This window comes from Ursus arctos, unplaced genomic scaffold (genome assembly GCF_023065955.2).
Source record: "Ursus arctos isolate Adak ecotype North America unplaced genomic scaffold, UrsArc2.0 scaffold_2, whole genome shotgun sequence".
Lineage (NCBI taxonomy): Eukaryota > Metazoa > Chordata > Mammalia > Carnivora > Ursidae > Ursus > Ursus arctos.
Genome location: NW_026622874.1, coordinates 64,925,703 through 64,941,489, shown reverse-complemented (window position 1 = coordinate 64,941,489; position 15,787 = coordinate 64,925,703). Strand labels below are relative to the sequence as shown.

The window sequence follows — 15,787 nt, the reverse complement described above, 5'->3', positions numbered from 1 at the left end:
GTAAACAGCATGAAATCAAATTTTGCTTTTAAACCCATCCTAAGAGACACTGCCTTCTAACAGGGGAGGGAAACTCAATTATGTTGACTGTTATAAACTGTGAGTTTGTTTTTTCTCATCTTCCTTCATGCTTTCTGTGTTTCTCAATTCTTCCTACTTCTTTGTCTTTCTGTCCCTGCCGTTGTGTGTGTGTGTGTGTGTGTCTCCCGCAGGGATGTGGGGAGCGAACGTTCTCAAGGTAGGGAAAGTGGGGCTCTCGGCAGGGTTCTGGGGTCTCACGTCTGCCACTCCCCAGCTCTGGGACCCGGTGTGCTGCTTTGACCTCTCCCTGCCTCAGTTTCCTCCCACGGGGAGCGGAGATCACAGTGGCCCCCACGCCTCACGGAGCTGGGGTGCAGGTTAAGTAAAACAATACTCGGCTGATGCTACTGCTATCCTATCGTCACACCTCAAAACTTCTACCTGCGATTACCTTTAGGTTTGAAAAATGATTTAAACTCTATTTCTCCAATTATTAAAACTGAATGATAGGGTTTTTAACGTTCTCTTCTACCTAAGATGATGAATTTAGCACAAGAGAAATCTAATCCTTCTTAGACTTCTCTCAATTTTTTAATCTGGAGGTTCGCAACACTCTAATTGTTATGGAATCTTTTATCACACATCTACTCTTTCCAGAACCTACTTTTTGTTTGACGTTAGAATTTGGTTTTGCAGTCATGGTCAAATGTATCTGGATTTCATGTTTCCCTGGCTTCAGTGCTGTCCACCTGTCTTTCTTTCACACCATTGCACTAAGACCTTAATTGTGATTCATTCGCCCAAACGTGCAGCTTGTTTCCCTTCTGAGCCCACAAAACTCCAAGGATGACTTTTGTTCTTGTTTCCCCGACAGGATTGACGCTACTGTCTGCAATTTAGGGTTCCTGAGGAAGGTCTGTTCCATGCTGCCCCTGTGTCCTATGATTGCTTAACCTTTAGAGTCAGTAAATTTTCCAGAAAAACAGTTTATTAGGATATGTCTAGGTATGACTTTGCGTCCCTGTTGTGACTGAGAACAGCTGTTTCCATCTGCCTAATCTTAACCTCCCACCACCCCCAGGCCACCAGTTCTAGAAAAGTTTTCTTGATGTATGTCTTTGATTATGCTGTTATCCAGATTATCCTGGTTTCTTCCTCCAAAATAACTCTAGTTCTCGGGTTCAGCCCTGACTGTAGGGCCTCTGGTTCTGACCTATCGTGCACCTCTCATCTGTGTTCTGTTCCACATTCTGAAAGAACTTTTAAGTGCGTCCTCCACATTCCACATTTTAAAAAATTCAGTGCCTCCGATGTGAATCTTCTTTGTGCTAAGACAGTTTTAGTTTTCTGGAACCCTGTGCTTATGTGAACCAAACACAGTTCCCTTTCATGTCTGCTCCCTCGTCCCTGGCGCAGAAATCACGGCCTCCTAGCGACGCTCTTCCCTCCCCGCCTCTCTCTCTCTCTCTCTCTCTCTCTCTCTCTGAAGCATTCTCCTGCCTCTACAATTACTCTCCTCTTTCTTAATTAGCAAATCCGGTTCCAGGGCCTTGGGGAGGATCCCCCTCCCCCCACACTCTGCCAGGAACTCACTGTGCCCTTAGAGGGATCTGCCCAGACCCCTTGGGCTCCCCACCCGCCCCCAGGGCCACTGACTTCTCCTTCCTTCAGCTAGAGGGCAGGCTTCATTCAATGTGGCGGGTACTTCCCCGTCCTCACTAACGGGTCCTCTGATACCCCAAAGCAGTGGTCTGCAAGCTTTTAAAACAACGCACTCCTATCAGTACAAAGATTCTCAGTGTGTGCCCTCCGCTGCCACATGTATATTTATTCCTAGTTGCACGCATGTATTACTTTCTACGCACTTACTGAATACTTAAAGCTTCAGCTTTGCAGGGGCTCCTGGGGGGGGCTCAGCTGGTTGAGCATCTGACTCCTGATTTCAGCTCAGGTCATGACCTCAGGGCTGTGAGATGGAGCCCCTCCTGGGCCTCCAGACTCAGTGGGGAATCTGCTCGTCTCCCTCTCCCTCTGCCCTACCCCCCCCATGCTCTCTCTCTCTCAAATAAATAAATACATACATTTTTTTTTTTTTTGGTTTTAAATCCTAAGTTTTGAAATAACAATCACTATGAATAGAAGCTCTGACCCCCCTGGGGCTCGGTGCCCGTGCTGCACAGTAGCCGCTGTGCCTCCAGCTGAAGGGGCCCTGCTCTCAGCTCTGCCCAGCCCACGAGGCCTCGGCCTGGGGGCTGTGTCAACCCCACACCATTGGTCCCGCTGTAGACCGTGTCCCTACCCATTCTTGGAGCTGAGGTCCCCTGCTAGAGGCGGTAGGACTTCGTGGGAAGGAGATGCAGGGGTGGGGGGCTGTTCTCCCTTCCTGGCTTCTGGCTTGCGCAGACCAGAGCTGGGCAGCTGTCCGAGACACGGGCAACGAGGGTGGGGGAAGGAAGCCTCTGTTTCCTCCTGCGATGGGAAGGGTGGCTCTGAACGAGAGAAAGAAGGGGCCAGTAGCTGTTTTCCTTCAGTTCCAGGGGCAGGGCCTCCAGAATCCAGTTGCTCATGAGAATACGAACATATAGAAACAGATGAAAATTCACGCCATCACCACTGAAGACCTGTTGACAGGCTGGCCGTGTGCAGAGCTTGGAGCCCCAGGAGGGAAAGTCCAAAGGGATTCCGTTAAAGAGTCTGGAGGCGGTTTACAAAACCTGGCTTGGGATCACAAGACAGTCTGCTTTATCTGTGCTCTGCGAGGCCTCTTTGCCACCCGCAGGGAGATAAACATTCGCCCGTGAGCTGGCAGGCCTCTGCTGAGGGCGGGCCAGGAAAGCCCACTTCTCCAGCCTGCAGCCCCAAGACGGGGCTCTCCACCCGCCAGGCTGCGCGCATGTGAGAGTGTTTAATGAGGAGCTTCCCCGGATGGGCTCTGGGAGGCCTGTGGGAGGCGGGCACGCGGCCAGGAGAATCCCAGAGAACGCGGAGGGCCACAACTGTCAGGCCGGCAGCCGCTGATGGAAGGCCGCTCTGGGGTCCAAGGAAAACAAGCCTGTGTTGTCACTGCCCTCCAGGCAACCAGGAGCTGCCCTCCCCAGAGCGGACGGTGCTGCGTGATTGCCAACTCCCTCTCTTCCTCAGAAGGAGGAAACGTGAAAAACCTTTCCTGTCACATAAAAGCCAACCTAAGAGATGAGAAATGTCTTTTCAAATGCGTCTTGCTGAGGAGGGATTTCCATAGCAACTTCAGAAGTGTGTGTATACAACCAGAGATAAGACCAGGCTGATGAAAGGCGCCTGGAATGTGAACAAGGTCCGCCCTGGGCATCAGCAGGCAGGAGTCTTTCTAGAACCTGCCAGGCTGCTATGTGACCTTGGGCAAGTCACGCACCCTCTCTGCCGTCTGAGGTGCCAGCGTCACCCTCCGGTCAGCTGGGCCACAGCACGGCCACCGTGCCCACATCACCCTCCTGCCTGGCCGGCTGCTGCTATCCCCCCAGAGCAGCCCCGCGTCCAGTTTCTGTCTGGTCTGTGTTTGGATGGCTCCTGTGTCAAGAGCTCTGCCCCCTTCTCTAGCACTGGGCGCTGGGAAAGGACAGCGATTGTCTACGCTGGGTTCTGAAAGAAACTGCTCGGTCACTGTAAGACAAGCGCTTCAGCGGAGAAAACATGCTTATTTATACGTGTTTTCACAGTTCCGTAGGCCAGACTCCTGAGAAAGAGTCTCCTGCCGGAGCTTTATTGGGGCTGCTCTCAGCATCAGCCCCTGGGGGCGAGCGGCAGGTAGGGCAGAGGGAAAGATGAAGCCAAGCTGTCAGAGGGGGCCTCGGGCGACCCTTCAGGGGGCCTTGGAGCAGGGAAGGCCCCGCGGGAGCCCGCCTGCAGGAGGTGAGGGGGCTGGGCCTTGACACTTCTACACGGACCAGTCATGGATGCTCCCGGTGCCCTTGACCTGGCAGAGGCTGAGCCCTGCAGCAGCTCAGGGGAGGGGCTTGGCCGCTGACAGCCCCAGGGGCGGGAAGGCCCATGGTCAGGAGCGGGCATGAGGGTGGTGCTCGGCTGCCTGGGAATTTACCAAGTCAGCCCCGAAGACAGTGATAAAGGTCACAAGCACAGACAGCAGGGGCCTGGGATCTAAGCACCAGCCGAGCGGCCTTGAGACTCCCGGGCCGCGGAGTCCCCAGGAAATTCCAGGCCACAGCTCCGAGTCCTGCGACCTCAGGCTGCTGCTCGCTGCCCGTTTCCTCAGCTCTAATGCGGGCACGGTTGCAGCACCTCCATACGGGCCTATGGAAGGCAACAGAGGGGACCCACAGAAGGCATGTCACACAGGACTGGAGGGAGAGCCGGGAACACAGGTGAGACAACGACACCCACCAAAGCTGTGATGTGCCTCGGGTTCCATCTGAGCAGAAGCCATTTGGTCACAGGAGAAGGGGGACCGGCGCGAGGGCTTGGATTGGCTCATTGTTTCTCTGTGCCTTTGCTGGGACTTCGGGCAGAGCCCTGGCAGGCTGCGGGGAGCCAGCGGACCCAGCCTCAGCTCAGAAGCCTTGGCGGGCCCTTCAATGCCAAAGAGAAGGCAACTGAGTACTTTGCAAACTGTACACTTGGAAGCATGCTTATTTTGGGGTAAAAAATAGTCACCGACTTGTGGCAGGTTCAATAAACAATGAAACTCACTTGCCTACACTTCGTTCCGCGTTTGGCGCATGTGCTCGTCTGAACAATGGCGTGAGCACACATGCCAAGCGGGGTTGGTGTGAGGACGGGGAAGGTTTCAAACACCGGAAAGGGCTTTGCAAATTCAATTACAGTTGTTGGAAGACTCGGCTCCAACCAATTAGAAAGGAGAACAGGAAGGCAGGGGCCTACCTGCGGTAGGAACTGGCTGGTTCCCTTTATATGAAGCAGCCGCGGAATTCCCAAGAGTTACCAGCAGCCGTCCATTAGGACGGTTGATTTCCATGACCACTGTGCTGCAGGGGGCAGGCCCACACACTACCTCGTTTCATTGCAACAACAAACCCTGGAAAGGAGGGATTACGACCCCAGCTTGCAGGTGACAGAACCGATGTCCAGGGAAGTACAGTGGCCAGCACGATGTTGCTCAGCCCGGAGTGTGTCGAGGGATGTAGGGCTGGAATCTAAGCACCAGCTTTCCCCGCTGCAGAGAGCGTCTGCTCTCCCGCCCCTGCCCCCCGGAGCAGATGCTGTGTCCCAGCTCACAGGGTGGGGTTCTGAGGGGGTGGGCATCACATGTCCCCGGGGCTTTGCACACAAGAAATGTCTCCCAACCCTGCACAGGCTCACGGGGACTGACCCCGTCATGCTAAGGAGCCCTTGTGGCTGCAGAAGGACACCCTCTCGGTCTGTCTGTGTGTGTGTTGGCCAAATACCTGCAAATAGAACATCTCCAAATAGGTGGGAAATCTGGCTCAACGTACCGACGTGAGATGTTTTTAGCTAACTCTCCTCCACACTTCTGTCTCTTGCTTTGTCTCTGCTGGGACACTGGTGCCTGGAAGATCAGCGATGCAGCTATCGGCAAACTGAGCGGGACTGCCAGATCCGTGTAAACTACCCAGGGTGCTTGCCCGGGCCTCCCCACATGATAAAAATAACTCCTCTCAAGTGAACTTCTCTTTGTTCCTTCTCAGGAGATCCTCATTCTAAAACAAGGACACTGAGGCCCAGAGAGGTGAAGTGACTTGCCCAACGCCTCACAGCCACTTAGGGAGAGAATCCAGGTTTCTAACAGATGTGCTCAGACTCCACATGGGAAATCAGATTAAAATGAATACGCAGGGCTAACTTGAAAGGGACAGGTGTTAGCAAGGCCAGCGTGAGGGTGGCAGTGGAGGGAGGTGGCCTTGTCCAGCCCCTGAGCCTCAAGGACAGCAGTTCCAAGGGGCTGGCACTCTGCGTTACAGGTGGGTCTCTATGAGGTCATCTTGCAGGTGAACTTCTTGCCCAGCAGCAGCTCCTGAAATGGTGTTTCCCAAAGTATGTTCCTCCCGCACCGTGCTTCTCAAAATTTTAGGTGCACGCAAATCACCAGGTGAACTTGTTAACATGCAAATTCTACTTAGTAGCTCTGGGATGACGCCCAAGGTCCCACATTCTAACGAGCTGCTGGTGTGTGGACCACACGGCGGGTAGCGAGGGATCAACAGTGTACAACGGTAAGGGTTTTGGGGTGAATACTTTTGAGAATATCTGGACTAAACAAAATTAAACCAGTTTCCTTCCTGGAGGACTTCCCGAAGCCTTGCATATGCTGGTGAGCGCGCTCCCGTCCGAGAGGAAGCCGTAACACAGAGTCGCAAAGTGTCGGTGAGGAAGGGCAGCGAAGGACGCACAGAACGCGCGGCACCGGTTTACAGGGGAGACGGCAGGCGCGGCCCCTGGCGTACCTGCGGCCCGGCCCCTCCCGGCCCCTCCCCCAGGTGCACGGGCACCTGCCGACCTCGGGGCGCACGTGCCCCCGCCCCGCCCCCGCCCCGGAGCGCGCGTACCTCTCGCAGACGCGGACGGTCCAGGCGGCGATGATCCACAGCGAGATGCTGAACACCAGCAGCACGGTGCCGGGGCAGATGGTCATGAGCGTCTTCATCACGAAGCGCGTGTTGAAGTTGATCTTGTTGAGCGCGCCGATGCTGCGCGACGACGCGTCGGTGAACAGCTTGCTGTGCAGCAGCATCACGCGCGCGATCAGGTACAGACGCAGGAACATGGGGATGGACAGGATGATGTCCACGTCCGCCTCCGCCCGCGACGGCGTGTACGAGAAGGCCAGGCGCGCCGTCCAGAAGAACTTGTACTCGCCGGGGATGGGGTGGATGGCGCACACCAGCATCTCCAGGCCGATGTGCAGGATCCGCTCGTACGTCATGGCGATCCGCCAGTCGTCCGCGCCGTTGTCGATCACGAAGAGCTGGCGGGAGCAGACAGCCCGTTAGAGCGGCGGGGCTCACCTCGGGGCCGTGTGCTGGGCGCCCTGCTGGCCTCTCCAAACTGCTCCCCGGGCCCCTGCCTGCCTGAGGCGCGCCGAACTAGCTGTTCCAAGAAGAGAGGAAGAACCACTCCTTCTTGTTAAAAGGGCCCTGGAGGGGGTGAGGAGGCGAACCAGTCATGGTTCCTACAGGACGAACCCCCAGGCTCCCCGCATTCCTCTCCCCCTGCAGCAGAGTGTCCGCGGTGGGGATCCTGGAGCCACACTGCCTGGGTCAGAATGCCGACCCCAGAGCCAACTAGCTCTGTGATGGGGGTACCTTAGTGACCCTCTCTGTGCCTCAGGCTACCCCGGCTGGCGGCCGGCCCTGTGATGCTGCTCTGGGTCCACGTGCACGGGGGTCAGAAGCCCGCCTGGCATCCAGGAAGCCCTCACCCTCCTTGCAGCGGAGGCCCCTGCGGCCACACCACTAAGGTGAGCACCTGCTGTGTGGCCAGCCCTGGCCGGGCTGGGGCCCACATATGGGGCAGGCCCAGGCCTCGGCCCCAAGGAGGTCCCTGAGGAGTCGAGGCTCGACAAAACAGCCCTGAGCTGTTCCCCGGGGGGGACCAGCCGGGGCTCAGCGGTTCTCGTGAGGAAGGTGTGACTCCTAGCCAGGAAAGGGTACTCAGCCCAGCAGCCTGCCAGGACCCCCCTCCCGCCTTCCCCAGTGCAGCTGAGCCGGCGGGGGGAGGGGGGCTTCCAGACACAGCTTTCCACCATCTGCAGACACAGAAAGGCCCTAACGGCTGCTCGGTGGGTCCCCTCTGCTCCTAACTGCCACCAACGGGCCAAGCCATGGCAACGTGACTGCTGGCCAGACTCTTCAAATACAAAACGAAAACCATCCACCCTATAATAAAGAATTGCATCGGGTTACCATAGTAACCGGGTTCACTGTGGGCAGGAACCCAAGACGAGTCACAGACCTCTCTGACTCCCCGATGGGGAGGGAGACTGTAGGCCCTCCATGTTACGAGAGGGGGCACATCACGGCTCTGCCCAGATTGACAGGAAGGCGGGTGCTGACACCCCTCTCACGTGCCCCCGCGGGGTTCGGTTTCCTGGTGCGGACAGAGGGGGGGCGGGGTGGCAGAGGAGCAGAGGCGGGCGAGCTACCCGGAGTCTCCACATCCAGTTATTAGCTGTGTGACCTTCGGCAGGTCATGCACTTCTCGGAGCCTGTTCCTGCCTCTCTGTCACGGAACTATTCATCACGAGCCTGCCCGTCTCACGGGATTAGCGTTGGGATCCAGTAATACAGATAACACAGGAAATGTGCTTTACCAGCTACTCTAAAAACGGCCTGTGGGCACGCATAAGCAGTGTGTGTCCATGGGGGGCGTGGGTGGGCTGGGGGCTGGATCTGCTCGCTGCCAGGTGGGGCTCCGGGGCAGGGGTCTGTGGGTCTGCAGGGTGGCCGATGTGCCCCAGAGATTCCACGGCTGTGCCGCACGAGGACCCCCTTATGCCCACTGGGCCACAGGGCAGCCCCGCTGCTCTCGCCCTGGGCAGTCCCCACCCCGCCACGTTCTCGCTCAGCGCCCCGCGTGTCCCCTGCTCACTGCAGGTCTCGGTGCACGCCCATCGTGCTTCCTTGCTCCTTGTCTGTCTCTCCCCTGGAACGCTAGACCCACTCGCAGAGTTTGTTGAAAACACCCGTACCTGGGCGCGCCCAGACCAAGCAGATGGGAGCCTCTGAGTGTGAGGCACTGGCATTGGGATGTTTCCTCGAGCTCTCAGCTGACTCTAAAGTGTCTCCCAGACCGGGAGCCACCAACACAGCCGGCCTCTCGAGGGACAGGGGCCGTGCCCTCCTTGTTCCCTGTGGCGCCTCCAGTACCCAGCCCCGTTCTGCACACGGAGCAGGTGTTCAGTGAACGGAAACAGCTGCTTACTGTGGGAGCCGGCACGGCTGAGCGCCCCTCTCTTGGGCTCAGTCTCCTCCTCTGAGGAGTGAGGGGCAGGTCAGATGGTCTCCTCTGAAGACCCTCTGGTTTGGCAGCTCCCACCTCTTGGGTGTTCGTGAGGCTCGTGAGCTCTCCAGCGACAGGACCTACTCCTGGTGCGTCTCCTCTCTCCCCAGCCCCTGGGACGGCAGCTGGCGCACGGTGGGCAGGCACTGGAGCTTTAGCGACTAAAGGGTGTGTAGTTGGATGACTGTGTCAAGTGAAAAAGAGGACAGATGGCCAGTGCCCCTTGTCGACCACCAGGATGGGAATTCCTGTGAAAGACGCATTCCTAAGCCTGTGGCCAGTGAAGTACCTAACAGTCCACCTTACACCACGGGCAGGGCGCCCTCCGTTCCCAGGGGTGGTCCAATCTGGAATAAATAAATAAAGCCTTAGAAAGTTCTGGAGCTTCTCGGGAACCGGGATCTCAAGCAGCACTGGGCCAGAGGGGTGAGGGGAAGGGGAAGCAACTCCAGCAAAGGACTGTCCTCCCCTGCGCTGTGGTCCCAGCCACGCGGCGCCGGCTCTGGGGCAGCCCGTCTGAGGTGGTGGGAGCACACCGACGTGATGTGGGGGCAGCGGCGCCAGGGAGCCCTCTTGAGCTCAGCTCTGGGCAGTCACGGAGCAGAAGCCTCAGAGGCCCCGGGCTGACCCAGGGGCTTCCTCCTACAGTGGCCCTCAAACGCTGGCTTCCCCACGTGGGGAAGGACTGCCCCATTGTCCCCGTTGCTGGGAGTTTCTGCCTCCTAAGCCTACAAGAGTGACCTCAGTCATTTGGGTCTGGCCAGCCTGAAGGAGCAGGGCCCAGTGCCAGGCCCACGAGCCCGGGCGTCTCCTGCTCGGAGCGCCCGGCACGGAGCTGGCTCCACAGCTGGTCCTTCCTCCACTCAACTAGTGGTTCTGAGAACCTGGAGGAGTTTCAGGTGTGAGGGTCACCTGAGAGCTTCAGGAAGGAGACTTAATGTGACAGCACGACCCCACACGTCCCTTCACAGAGCTTGTAATTAGAGAGAAAGGAGAACCAAGTCAACTCAACTCAACTCCGTTCAGCAGAACCGCTGGTAAGAACCGCCTGCAGATGCTCCTTGACAGACAAAGGGCTCCCGACCCACCAAACATCGCAGCTTAGCCTGGCCGACCCTAACCGAGCCCCGAGCACGGGCGCTAGCCTGCCGTCTGCAAACTCACGGGGGCTGGCCTGCCGTCTGCAGACTCACGGGCGCTGGCCTGCCATCTGCAAACTCACGGGGGCTGGCCTGCCGTCTGCAGACTCACGGGCGCTGGCTGCCTCCCGTCGTGTCTCAAGGCCGCACCGGAAGTGGCAAGCAGACGCCTGTGTGCGGGCAGAGGGCCCGTCAGTGTGCCCGCGGCTGACCCCAGGGGCCGCCCCCACGCATCACGAGGGAGGGCCGTCTCACGTGTTCCCAGCCCAGAAAAAGACCCCTGTCCACAGTTCAAGCGCTGCTTTCTACTGAGTGCCCAGCACTTTCACAGCATCGCGAAGTCTGAGACTCGTGAGTCAAACCGTCATAAGTCGGGGACCACGCACAGTCCTGGAGATCTGCTGAGGGAGTAGATCTTCCGTGCTCTCTACCGAGAAGGTAACGATGTGGGGGACGATTGTGTTCATGAACTGGCCTGGGGCGGTCATTCCATGATGCAGACTTGGAATGTACACAGTTTAACTTGTCAGTTATTCCTCAATAAAAAGAACCAACCAGGTGGGGACACGGTGGGGACATAAATACACACGTCCAGGGGGAATCAGCTTCTAACCTCCAGTAGCTCTACTGTGAGAGGCAGGCCGAGGGTGCGTCCGGGAAGCTTCTGGGCGAGACAGGGCCTAGAAGGCCTGTCACACACACGTGTGTGGCCACTTATTCAAAGGACCCCCCATCCCCTTGCTCACTTCTTTACACCACGCTTCGCCTCTGCTCCCAGCGCGAGGTGCCGTCCATCTCTCAGCCCCTGGAATCTGAACTCAGCCATGTGCCTTTCTTTGGCCAGTGGGGTGTAGGGGTCGGGAAGGGTCCATGCAGTGGGGCCTGCTCTGGACACCCGTTTTCCCTGTCACCCCCGCCTGCAGCCAGTACCGGCTGCACGACCCCAGGGGAGACCAGGCCAGATTGCCGACCCACACTCATGAGGGAGGGAGTGTCGCTTCAAGACGTTGATTTGGGGGTGCTTTCTTATGCAACAGAAGTAACACATGGCAAACCCAGCTCACGCACGTACGGAGCACACGTGTTGGAAGAGTTGGCCAGTCTGCCCGCAGTGCCCCACATTTCCCTCGAGCGTCCAGAGGCACTGCCACGGCTCCCCCGTCCGGGCGGGTCAGTCTGTCTCAAGTAACCGAGCAACCATCTGGGGAGGGGACCATGACAAGGCACACCAGCTTCCCCCACCCCTACCCCATCCTGGGGATACATCATTTCATAGATCTGAGAATAACTCCATTCCTTGAAAAAGCTGTTTTGCAAGCAGTTTAGTTATTTTGCAGGCTAAGTGCCCCTCACGTGTGAGGAAGTCAGCCAGTAGAACCGAAGAACAAAGGCAAGACAACTGGCGGGGGGGGGGGGGGACCTGCGGGAGCAGCCACTCCTGCCGGCAGAATCGGGGGTAAACTGCTTAGCCCGCAATGAGTGAGGAGGTCAGTGTGAGCGTCCTTTCGTTGAACGGCCAGGTAGAGGTATAAAAAAGCCCCAATTTCCCTTACTTGCGAATTCTCCAGAAACCCTCGCACAGGAGCTGTGGTGCACGGGTCCGTCCACCTGTGGCCCTGCCTGGGTCAGACCAGTCTGCACACCTGCCTCTGAGCTGCTCCCAGAGCGAGTGTGCGGTTCATCGGCTCCCACAGGGCCGCCACCCAAGGCCCATCTGGTCCCTCAGGACAGGGGCCTACGTGGCATCTCGAGCCCACACGGGGCGGCGGGGTCGGGACTGGCGGCCAGGGGCCCATCCTGGAGCCTGCCCAGTGACCCTGGCGGCAGAGCACCTGCCCTCCCCTCGGAGACACACAGGAAACCAGCCTTTTTTTTTTCCTTTTAGGCAAAATAAGTTTGGAGTTGATTCACTGGATTCGCCAGCTTCACTGTTCTATTTTGAAAGCCTGAGGTCTTTCAGGTTCTTTATATAAGGAACATCTTTCATCAAAATGTTCTCAGCTGTTAGGGGAGATCCTGCTTAGACATTTTCTGACTAACCTGAAAAACTTTAATTCTCATGCAACTATGAATTTTTTTAAATTAAAGGAGAGGAAGTGGAAAAGGCCTTTTGTGTTCTCTACTGTTCTCTCTCTGTGGGAGAAAAACTCCAGGGAAGATTTTCATCATTTAAAAAAATATATGCAGAAAAAAAAGCAAAAGAAAAAATAAAAGATTTTCTTAAAATTCAGTAATTTTATATTATACATACGTATATATTTAATATGTATATTATATAAAATATACATCTTTTAAATCCTGGAGCATATATTATGCATGTACACCATTACTATGGGGGTTCCCATGGAAACAAGATCACAAGTCCTGTAATACCTAATTAGGTTTCCCCAAGGACAAGAGCTGATTACCAGGGATGAAATTCATGTCTGGGTTTGCAGTGATGGTTAACAAAATTTCCAGTCTGTGAAGGTGCCATGGAGCCCGCTGAAGAAAGGGAGGAAGGGGGAAAAAGCAAAGGTATACAAAACGTACCTCTGAACGAGGCCGGCGAGAACATGGGCTGCCAGGAACGTATGTGATTCCACCGCCACCAAGACTCTCAGCGGGCAGGGGGTGCGCTAGCCAGCTCCGTGTCCTTCCAAGAAACCCTCCCCGTCGGAAAGTGCTGTGCCCTGTGTTCCACGGGGGCTCTCGGCCCAGCAGAGTCTACCCACGGGCTCCCTTGGTGTGTGCAAGAGCCACGGGACTTCTGAGCCTGAGGTTTGTGTGGGACGGCCAGGGACAAGTGCTGACCATAAATCCTTTCTTGTCCCCAGTTCTTGGAGAATGAAAGCCAGTGATGGAAACTGAGAAAGCAAGTATGTTTCATGCACAAAACAAGAATTCTTTGACCCCTGGCCATGACACCACTGGGATGAGCATTTTGCCACTAACTGTCCACGCGTGGGCAAGTCCCTGTCCCTCTCTGGCCCTCCAATCCCTCATCTGGAACGTGGAAGGATGGGTCCGTTTGTGACTTTCTGTTTTCTCTTAGCTGTGGAGCCATTTCTTCTAATGAGACTTTTCACAGAAGCCCAGTATGGGGAACAGATAAGTCTGAGCTGTTCCAGTCGAAAGGGTAGAGAAAAGCATTGGGAGACCAACTGTTCACCAGCGCCTCCAGCCTAGCCCTCCGTGGCGGCCCCATACACTTCTGACAACCTTTCTGTTGGAAATCCTTTGGCAGGACCAGCTGGCCTCTGGCTGCAATGAAGTGGAAGGCCTGGTGCTGGAAATCAAGGGGCTTTGGGTCTAGGTCAAGAGATGCTGATGCCCGGGCATAAAACTTGACCCAGATCAGTTCGCTCGTTCGTTCATTGATTCATTCATTCATTCATTCAATCGTTCATTCAATGTGGGTTGAGTCCCTATTATGTGACAGCCTCCAAGCTAAGCTCTAGGGATAGACCAGGGACAAGTAGACAAGGCCTCTTTCCTCAGGGAGCTTACATTCAAGTGGAGAAAAAACTGATAATAAACAGGTAAATGGTGAACTTCAGGGTGCCTGCCTGGTCGGAGGGGACTAAGACGGGGCAGAGGTGTTGAGAGAGCAGCCTGGCTGCAGGAGTGTGGTCCCAGGCAGACCGCCCAGGCAGCTCTCTGAGGGGCACACCTGTGAAAGGTGAGCCTGCAAGGACACGCAGCACAGGCAGGGACAGCAGGTGCAAGGGCCCCCGGCACGGTGGGGCTGGGAGCATTTGAGAGAACAAAGAAAGAAGGCCAGCATGGGAAATAAGCCAGGGTGGCAGCAGATGGGGCCCAGAAGCCATGGGGGGGGGCTGCATCCAGGGACGGGGAGACCACCAGCCCACGCCCAGCAGAGCCACAGACACTTGGTCACCACTCCCTGAAGACAGACGGCCCGTGGGTTGAACGTGTGTCTGTGTTAGTCAGCCCGGGCGGCTGTTACGAAGCACCACAGACCGGCGGTTAAACAGCTGAGCGGCTGGGTCATCGCCCAGCGGCCGGGAGTCCCAGCGCAGAGCAGCCTCGGCCAGGCTCCGGCGAGCGCCCCTCCCCCACACGCGGCAGAGGCCTCGAGGACATTGCTGGTCTTCTAAGTGGTCCTATCGGCTAGGCCGCTCTTGAGCCTTCGTTTAGCCTTAATTACTCCCGAAGACCCCATCTCGGCAGCCAGTTACACTGTGGGTGAGGGCTTTGACACGGGACGTGCGGGGGGCGCGATGCAGCCCACAGTAATGTTCCCGTGTGTTCCCGTGTGCCAGAAGCCCGACTGCGGGCCAACACAGGTGATCCCGCACACGCTGTCTCCGCGAGGAAGCCGTAGTGTTCCCGTAGAACCCATGGAGGCCAAACCAGGCCCCCCAGGCCCTCGCCGTCACCTGCCGACCCACTAGGTTAGGGACCAGCCAGTCTGAGTTCTACTTTGCTCCTCGTAAAGAAGGTTCAAGGCCACTTCCTCGCGAAGAATCTTCACTGACCGCAGAATCAATACACGGCTACCGCGGGCTGGGTCCGCAGCACTCTGGGGGCCCCACGTGCCGGTCAGCCGTCCACACCGCTCTCCCTCTGTGGAGCTAAGACAAGCGCTTTCATTTCCACAAGACATGCTCCTGTCACCTTTCCCGATCGTGCCCAGCCCCTCCGGTGCGTAGATCTGGTGGGGAGCCCCCGGTGGGAAGAGACCCCCCCCCCCAGCATGTTTGCTAATGAAGAGGATTCCTTTGGGCACAGCTGGGGTGGTTCAGAGCAGACCTACACCGGCCTTACATGGCCTGCCCCAGAAATGAGCAGGCGAGCTGGAGGCTGGGGGTGGCAGGCTGGGGGGTCAGGAGGAGAGGGTCAGTGGTGGCTGAGGAGCACCTGGCCCAGGTGGGAGGGCAGAGCCCACTCAGAAGCCGCTGTCACTGCCTGGAGGCAGGAAGAGTCACGAGTTCAAGGCCATGTTGTCGGTCGTGCCACCGGCAACATCACCCCGGCCCTTGCTCCCGAGCACAGACAAGGCCTCGATCATGGGTCCTGGGGGAAAGGGCCCAGGAGGTGACCGGTGCCCGCAGGGGTCCCCACATGCAGGACGGGGCTGAGAATTCAGTGGGAGTCTGTCACCAGAGGAGCTGCCAAGAGAGACACGGAGTCCCCAAGGGTCCCCAGAGACCTCTGGGGAGACACCAGGTACGGCCTTGTGTGGGGCGGGAGCTTGTGCCCAATTCTACCTGAAGCACGAGCAGGGGGCCCACCCTTGGGTTCCAGTGGCCACAGCCTGGTATCTTCCATCTTCCGTTGCTGCTGGAGCAAGTGATGGAGAACGCAAACCAGACGGAGCCCCTTCCCGGCCACGAGAGGCTTTCGGGGGCTCCCCGGAGCGGTTGGGGCCAATCCAACCTCCCAGCTGTACTTGGAAGGGGGCCCTTCCCCACATGGCCCCACGTGGCCCCCCTGCCACCCTGGCATCTCGTTCCAGCCAACCCGAGTCACTCACGATCCCAGAACTTGTGTCCCTCTGAGTTCTGTACGAGCGGCTCCCTCCTGTCCACGTCCTCCCCAAGGCACTCCTCTCACCGCGGAGGACCCAGATCAAGTCTCTCCTTCTGCAGGCAGAGTCGGGTGCCCTCCCCGGGACTCCCCAGCCCTGTGCCCCATGCCGCCACAGAGCCAAT

The 15,787-nt window shown here is 57.2% G+C and overlaps 1 protein-coding gene across 4 annotated transcripts in view; it reads right to left on the bottom strand.

The window, feature by feature from the left end:
* KCNN3 (potassium calcium-activated channel subfamily N member 3) overlaps positions 1-15,787 on the bottom strand; it is a 137,607-nt gene that overhangs the window by 52,246 nt on the left and 69,574 nt on the right. For all 4 annotated transcript variants that reach the window (XM_026485294.4, XM_026485295.4, XM_044379093.3 and 1 more), the window contains exon 3: positions 6,540-6,958. In XM_026485294.4, coding sequence (XP_026341079.1) covers positions 6,540-6,958 — 419 coding nt within the window. The remainder of the gene's footprint in view (positions 1-6,539; positions 6,959-15,787) is intronic.